Source organism: Frankliniella occidentalis, unplaced genomic scaffold, assembly GCF_000697945.3.
Source record: "Frankliniella occidentalis isolate FOCC.00 unplaced genomic scaffold, Focc_3.1 Scaffold5, whole genome shotgun sequence".
Lineage (NCBI taxonomy): Eukaryota > Metazoa > Arthropoda > Insecta > Thysanoptera > Thripidae > Frankliniella > Frankliniella occidentalis.
Window position 1 is genome coordinate 1,864,372 of NW_026267135.1, and position 7,948 is coordinate 1,872,319.

At 56.7% G+C, this 7,948-nt stretch overlaps 1 protein-coding gene across 1 annotated transcript in view; it reads left to right on the forward strand.

Annotated features, from left to right (window-relative positions):
- Positions 1-7,948, forward strand: part of LOC113212851 (probable G-protein coupled receptor Mth-like 1) — a 35,601-nt gene that overhangs the window by 12,456 nt on the left and 15,197 nt on the right. The window contains exons 2-3 of the mRNA XM_026431684.2: positions 6,619-6,806; positions 7,744-7,882. Coding sequence (XP_026287469.1) covers positions 6,619-6,806; positions 7,744-7,882 — 327 coding nt within the window. The remainder of the gene's footprint in view (positions 1-6,618; positions 6,807-7,743; positions 7,883-7,948) is intronic.

The window sequence follows — 7,948 nt, forward strand, 5'->3', positions numbered from 1 at the left end:
CAAGTACGTCGAGGTGAACTCTAAACGTCGCGTAGTGGGACTCACGCGACGTAAAAGCGATCTCGGGTGGCGACCAACAGCGAACTCTTAGCGACCTCGGCAGAAGGTCGCGCTTGACTCGTCAGGACGAACTTAGCGCGCACCTTTAGCGTACAGAACATTTTGGGTCGGGGGAGTAGGAGGAGGTGGTGGTCGTGGCCGGGAGCCAGGTGCGCGGGCGGGGGCAGGGCGGTTCAAGTGCAACGCCCCGCTGCTGCTGCTGCTGCTGCTGCTGCTGCTGCTGCTGCTGGCTGATCGTGAGCACCCTGCTCGCCCTCGCAGTGTCATGTGGTGCAGGAGGCATGGGCGCCATGGGATGCCACGCCACCGGGGTCATGATGTTGACGGCGCCGTCGGTGTCCCCGCATCCCCCGCTTAGAGGTCTTTTGAGGCCTCTGAGCATAAATGACCATGACCTGGCGTGGTGCGCAGTTTGTGTACTTTTATTGCCTTTGCCTTTGGATCGCGATATCGGCACGATAGCGAATTATTTTTAACGCAATTCGACAGTACTTATATATCGGGCCGCCCCCTTTCAAAGCTCGAAGCAGCAGGGTCGTCCAGCCCGCCGCCGAGCAGTCGTATTACTGCGCTGTAGTATAAGCCGTATTACTGCGCCGTAGTGTACTCAGTGTACTGTCCCAATAAGCCGCATTTATTATGCGCGTCGGGTTTCGCTCGGCTGGACCGGACGCATACAAAAGCAGCAGCAGCAGCGGCAAGTGCAAGCAGTCCGTCGTCTGGACTGATTCAAAAGACCGTTCCCGCTGCTGCTGCTGCTGCCCCGATTGAACCCACCATTCACCCCCCGCCCTCTTCCCTCCTGCTCACTCCTCTCTCCCGCGGATGCCTTTTGCGATCCGGCCCACTTCGCCCCGGTCGCGTCCCTTCACCTTTTGTCTGCGTTGTACCCTTCCCGCGTCCCTGCTGTCCCGCCGCCGTCCCGACTGACTGTGACGATCGCAACAACAACAACAACGGCAAAAAAAGTATTAAACGTCGCCTTTGCCTTCCTCCCCTTTCCTTGCGCTTAATTCATCTTCCTTTCTCCTCCACTTCCTTTTTATTCGTCTCTCTTACCCTTGCCGCCCGCGCTGTTATTCGCTCTTCTTCTTCTTCTTCTTCTTCTTCTTCTTCTTCTTCTTCTTCTTCTTCTTCTTCTTCTTCGCACGATGCCGCCTCAATAATAAGCCGTTCCAAACCGAGCGAGTTGTTTGAGCAGCTTTGTTTGGCGAGGGCAGAGGAGGGGAAGGGAGAGCCGCCACCACACCACCGGCACGCCGTCAGGAGGACGACGGACAGGTGCATCCCGGTGACGCGGGCGGGCGGCGCGGTGGTGGTGGTGGTGGTGGTGCGCGGGGCCCGGCGGGGCCAAACGGTTTAAAACTGCCTGCTGTTTGCATGTGTGCGTGCCCTGGGGGTGTGCCGCGAGGGAGAGAGAGAGAGAGAGAGAGAGGGAGAGAGAGAGAGAGAGAAAGAGAGGGGAGAGGGGGGTGGGGGGAAGAGCACCAGGACGATCAAAGGGGGCGACCTGCTGGCATTACAGTATTGTGGAGGGTAGCAGGAGTAGCAGCAGCAGACATGGTGGTGGTAGTGAAAGTGGAGAGGGGGGGGGGGGGGAATTCTCCAGTCCTACACTCCACGCCCGCTGTCCACGCACGGCTATTATCGCTGCCAGTTGGGCCCCCCTCCTCGCTCCGCCAGCACACGGCCCGCTTCCCAGGGCACTAAGTAGCCGCCAAATGGTCTGTCTTGACGGCGTGGCGTGGCGTGGCGTGGCGGGGGAGCGTGCTGGCTTTGGTGGTGCTGCTCAGGTGCGGCGGCAGGCAGATGCGCGCCAAAAAAGACTTTCGCCGCGAGCGGGCGGGCCGAGTGGCGTGGCGTGGCGTGGCCAGGGAATGCGAGTGACGAGCTGGTGCCGGTGCTAATCTAAGCATGAAACGTTTATTTGAAAAGGAGACTGCTCGTTCTCTCTCTCTCCCCATCGCTCTCCTTTTCCTCGCCATTACGCCGTTTTATACTCTCTGGGCTGTTTACCAAAGGGGGTCATTCTTCGTGCTAATGCACTAGGTCCCCCTCCTCCTCCTCCTCCCCGACCGGCCGGCTTTTTGTTCTGCTGCGCTTTGCTCGACGTGATCCTGGCCGCAAGAAGAGGTCGTCCTCCTCCTGGTCCTCGAGGGGCCGTCTGTCTCTCCCTCATTGTGCGGGTGACAACGGCGACATTCTTCCCTGTCCGCCACGCTGCGCGCCGCCGGTCTGGCGCCACCCATAAACAACAACAACAGCAGCGCCAGTAAGGTGTGAAGGGGGGTGCCGTGCTCTGGTCTGCTCTGCGGGGTGGTCAAGCTGATAGTTATTCGTCTCTGCGAGGCGCCCGCCCGCCCGCGCCAGCCTGGCGCCACCAATAAAGTCATTGTCAGGTGTGAATAAAGGCGTGCTGCTGAAGTGGAGGGCGGCGCGGCGGGGTGGGTGAGACCCTTGAGGTGTCAATATGGAGCAGGGTGCCGGGTGCCGCCCGGGCCCGGCCAAGGTGTACTTCACTAAGTAAAATAATCAGCGTACACCCTGCAAAATAAAATTAAAAAGTAAGAAAATAAAAATCAATTTAAAACAAATGAGAAAAAGTCGGAAAAATCAAGATAAACCATGGTGTACCCTTGAATTCATTGAGGAGTATCCTTCGGTCGTCGTGGCCGTCGGCGCGCCGTCCGGAGTGCTTCTTGCGTCCTTCCCGTCGGGCCGGGGGCCTCCTGGGCACGCCACCACAGCGGAGGAAGGCGTCACTTCTCATCAGCATCGGCCTGGGAGCGCCCAGGCCACGAACGTCGTGCGTCCTTCGTGGTCCTTTACTTTTTTGGCGTCCGTAGTTGTGTGTCTGTGGGTCAGGTAATTAACAGCAGCGACCGCAGCCGCTTCTGGGGCGCGGCAAGGTGTGTGAGTGAGTACACCAGAGCGATCGCCCTCGGGGTGTTCAGGGTGTTCTTAGGCACGGACAGCATCGGCACCGTGAAGTGTCGCGCTTTATCGCCGAAGATATCTTTGAATACGCCCCGTGTCTTTTCCGACGCATTCACGACGTTTTATCGACGACGCGTGTTCGAGCCGTTTTGCCGACGTGTCCACGACGCTTTTCCGACACGGACGGTTCCTCGGCGCGTCGACACGTGCGCCGTTGGAGGAAGGGGGAGGGCTCTTCCTCCTTGTGCTTGCTACCGTTCGGATACTACCACGCCCCGCCACGCCCCGCCACGCCCCGCCACGCCCCGCCACGCCCCGCCACGCCCCGCTCGCGGCCAGCCCAAGGCCCCACAAGGTCGCCCGCTAGCCGCCGCTTTGCGGTCGTTGTGCTCGGCGGGAACGAAATGTAACGTGAAAGAGTGAGACGGAGATATCATAGAGAGAGGCTCTGCTGGCTGCTGGTCGGCGTTGCCGGCTCTGCTGCAGCTCGGGTAATGATGGGGTAGACGTGAGCCCCACCTCACCCCACCTCACCCCGCCACACCTCACCCCGCCCCGCCCTCCACTGGGCTTGAGAGAGCGCCGGCCGGCGCATTTTTGTAGGTCCGTCCGTCTTTGTATCATTTTCTAGAATATTATTAAACAACGATGCGCCCCGGCGGCCCCTGCTGGTCTGTTGGTCGGCACGCAAGTAAGAGTGTATGGAGGGAAAAGCGCCCGAGGGGGTGGAGTAGTTGAGAGGGAAGGGGGGCATACTTTCAGACAGAAATAACATTTGCGCAGGTAAGGCGTGAAATCCGCGAAGCCGCCGGTGTGCACTTTTGCCTCTCTGTAGCATAATCCTCCCTTGTGCGCCACCGCGCTGACCACCGTCTTTCATATCTTTCGTTTCTCTCTCTCTCTTTCTTTTCCTTGTCTCTCTCTTTCTTGTCTCTCTCTGTCGTCTCTCAAGAGATGGGCAAGAGCGAAATTCCACAAACTTGGGAGAGTCCATAAATAAACAGGTGTGTGTGTGTGTGCGCGCGCATTCATACAGCAGAGAGAGATGCGCGAAAGACGAGAGACGAACAAACATTTCCCATCATCAATCCTTATAGTGCTGCAGCAGGTGAACAGTACAACACACATGATGGGTCGTGTACATCACGTCCTAAACACACACTCTCACATGCCGTTCTGCATTGCGCCTCGTCGTCGCTGTCCCACATCCTAGTCCCAGGCAAGGGGGCCGCGCTTGTCCGCGCCGGTGTCTGTCTGTGTGTCGGTGGCTCTCTGGTGAGCAGCGTCGTGCCGACCTGAATCAGGACGAGTTGAAAATTCCACAGAAACGCCGCGGCCGCGCGACCAACGCGCGACCCGGCCGGAGGTAGGAGGCAGGTGCAGCAGCAGCAGCAGCAGCAGCAGCAGCAGCAGCAGCAGCAGCAGCAGCAGCAGCAGTAGCAGCAGTAGCAGCAGCAGCAGCAGCAGCGGCGCAGGCACCGCACACGCGAGGCAGGCGGACTCGTGTCGTCGTGCCCCGAACGGGGTGGTCATCATCATCGCCTCCTCCCTCCACAAGGAACAGGAATTTGAAAAGAAAAACACGGGGTGGAGCAGAAACAGGGTGAAATGGAAATGTGTGCGAAACGTAAAATGGCGCACAGCTGCGGACTCTTAATTGTTAATTGTTTTGAACTATTGTCGCACGCAGTTTTATGTATTTCTTTGTACCTGGCTTATTGCTTATTTTTATTTTCTACGCAATTCTGAATGAATTTGGAAAAATGTCCATAATTGTGTTTTGAAAACAATACGCATACAGCGCAGGTTCACAGAAATACAAAAATAAATGGAGTAAAAGTTTTTTGCGCGCGGACACGCAATTGCTTTGCAACAATAACAAAGTATTTTTATTTATCTTTTAACTGTAATTTTTTGGGGTGATTTTAAGGTAAGACTTCTCCCTCCTGAAAGGCAAAGGCCAGGGTGATTATAACAGTGTAGTATAGTACTATATACCCGTGGCTCCTCGCGTTGTCACCCGCGGGAGGAGCTGAAAACGAAAGTATGAGCGGCAGGTCCTCCAGGGGCGGGGCGGGGCGGGGCGGGGCGGGGCGGGGTCCCTTTGTGAAATGACGGGGTGTGCTTGCTGTGCGCCGTACGGACGGTCGGCCCTGCATCCTTCCTGTCATTTTCCCGCGCGCGGCTGATTCACTCCCGGATGCTCTCCGGCTCGGTTCGGTCACTCACTCACTCGCTCACTCGCACGCAGACTGGACGGATGCGGAGGACTGGTGAATGCTTCATTTCGTTATTGTTGTTCCCTCCCATCCTTCCACCACCACCCGCAACCGCGGCTTCTCTTCGCGCTTGAGCTCGTTTTTTTCCAACATTTCGCACGGCTAACATTTCTTCGTCCTTGGCCGCGGCGCCACTACTACTCTACGCCACGCCGAGGGGGCGGCCCCTTTCACCGTGAGGGGCAGCAGCGGGCGATCTTTATGATGAGGGGGTTTGTGCTGCACTGCGTTACTCCTCTTACTTCTACTACTACTGCTTACTGGGTCGCATACGACTGCTGTTCTGCTTCCCTTTTTATTTATTATCATTTTTAAAAACGTTCATCATCGTGTGTGCTGCTGCTGCTGCTGCTTTTTGTGCGCGGCGTTTATGTGGTTCTCACAGTTGCAGCAGCGAAATGCTTTCACTTCACTACTGCTGTCCTGGTGGTGTGGGGGCTTGATCCTCCCCGCCCCCTCTTACACCCCGTGTGCGCGTGGGCGTTGTGTCGGCTGCACATGGCCCTCTCTACCCCGCCCTTTCCCGTCCCCGCCCTTCCCCGCCCACCCCTGCGGGTGCCATGACCGAGCAGGGGGGAATCCCCAGAGCTCACGAACACCTCCCCGTCGTTTGCGTCTGCGTCTGTGTCACTCATTCGGACGCAAAGCAAACACCTGCCCGTCCTTCTCTGCCCCGCCCGCCGCCGCCATCAGCCGAGGGCATCTGCAGAAGAGGGGGCTTTCGGTAGTAGTGGGTCCTAATTACGGTACGGAGGGCAGAAGCCTTTTATTCCATCCTGAGGGGAGAGAAGAGACCCTCCTCCGTCGCGCCACGCCGCCAGGGCAGCTCACGCCTCACACCTTGACGCGCCTTGCGCCCCGCCCCCTCTTCTTCGTGTTCAGCTCCACCCCCCACCCCCCCCTGCGCGCGCGCGCGCTCACACACACACACACACACACACACACACACACACACAAAACTGCCCCAGGTGTGGGCTCTTTGGCTTCGGCCAAACTGATACGTGTACACGATATGCCTTCTCTCGACCCTTTTTACATGGTAAAAATTGAATAAGGAGACTGTTTTCAAAATAAAACATAACTTGTTTTCTCTGTTTTCTTTTTTTTTTTAAAGGTTTTTCGTTTAGTTAGTTTTGTTTTGTTATTTTTGCCAGTTATTTCCTAGAGGTGCGGAAAAGGGGTTAAAACGGCAAAGCAAAGAGCAACGACGCACCATAGAGAGAGAGTGTGTGTGCCTTGGAGAGTGCGCTCTTGCTCTGTGTGTATTTGTGTGTGTGTGCGGTGACTCTATAGCCCAGTGTTTGACCCTCCTGTTTGCTTTTTGCTCTCTCCCTCTCTCCAGGGACCTGCGGCCGGCCAGCGTGGACAAGAACCAGGAGACGGTGCGCATGAGGCTGTACGAGGCGTACGCGTGGGGAGGGCCCCTCATCATCGCCGGCGTGGCTGCCGCCCTGGACCGCCTCCCCAAGACCGACGAGTACGAGCACCTGCTGCGGCCGGGCTTCGGCGAGGACAAGTGCTGGTTCTACGGTACGTAAATCGAGTGATTTCGTTAGTGCTTCATTGTTAAAGAAACTTCCCGTTAAAAAAAACAACGGAAAAATCTTAAATGTCTCCCGAAAATTTTGAAAAATTGGCATGAAAAAGTTAGGAGATTTTCAAAAACCGTTAAAAAATTCCCGATGGTACTTTTTTTTTTTGTAAAATGCTTTAATTGAAACGGCTAGAAAGCCAATTCCCATGGAAAGGGTTTTGCCGTGTGCTGCACCCTCTACCTCTCTCTCTCTGGCCCGCGTGATCCTCGCGTTCACGAGTTTATCGCGACGTTCATCTTCGCTGCCGTGGAGCTTCGTCCCTCCTCGTGACTTCCACACCACACCACCAACTTTTCCTTTCCGTATCCCTCCGCCCGCGCGCTTCTATCTCTGTCTTACGCTCTTGCGCGGGGCTCGACGGAGCGACGGAGCCCCGTGCCCGCCGCGATAATCCCTCTCTCTTTCTGTCTGTCTGTCTCTCTCTGCTCCGCCCCGGGCTCACGGTGGCTTATGGAAGGTGCATCGTGCAGCAGCTGCAACAGCAGGTGTACTTTTATATTGCCGTTTAGTCATTTTTGCAAATGAAGTGGCGGGGCGTGTCTGCAAAGAGAGAGGGAGAGTGTGTTGTTGTGGTCGGCTGGCTGCGGTCGCACCGGGACAGAGACAGACTTGCGCGCGACTCTAACTTTTCCATCACGAGGAGCTGAAGGGAGCTTCGCGAGCTTCGCTTGCGCGGCCAGCCACAGAGAGGCGGGCGGGGGGAAAATGCGCTTGTCAGAGGCATTGAGAGAAAGTGCGCTCTCCTGCAGCAAGGCCATTGGCGAAAATAAACACGTGCATGCAAAAGCGAGTGTACGACGCGCGGCGGAACCCCTCGTATGGTTAGTGCGGCATCTCATTACTACAAATTTGCCATTGTGTCGTTGTTCCAGGTGACATGGAGATCCTCGCGTACTTCTTTGGCCCGGTCGGCGTGCTGCTGCTCATCAACTTGTGCCTGTTCATCGCCACGGCCCGCGAGCTCACCTGCGGGCTGTGGAAGGCCGACGGCAACAAGCCCACCACGGAGAGGTAAGCCCAAAAAGGCGTAGAAATTTATTCAAGAATTTTGAAATTATTTTTGGCGGGTTTCTTAAA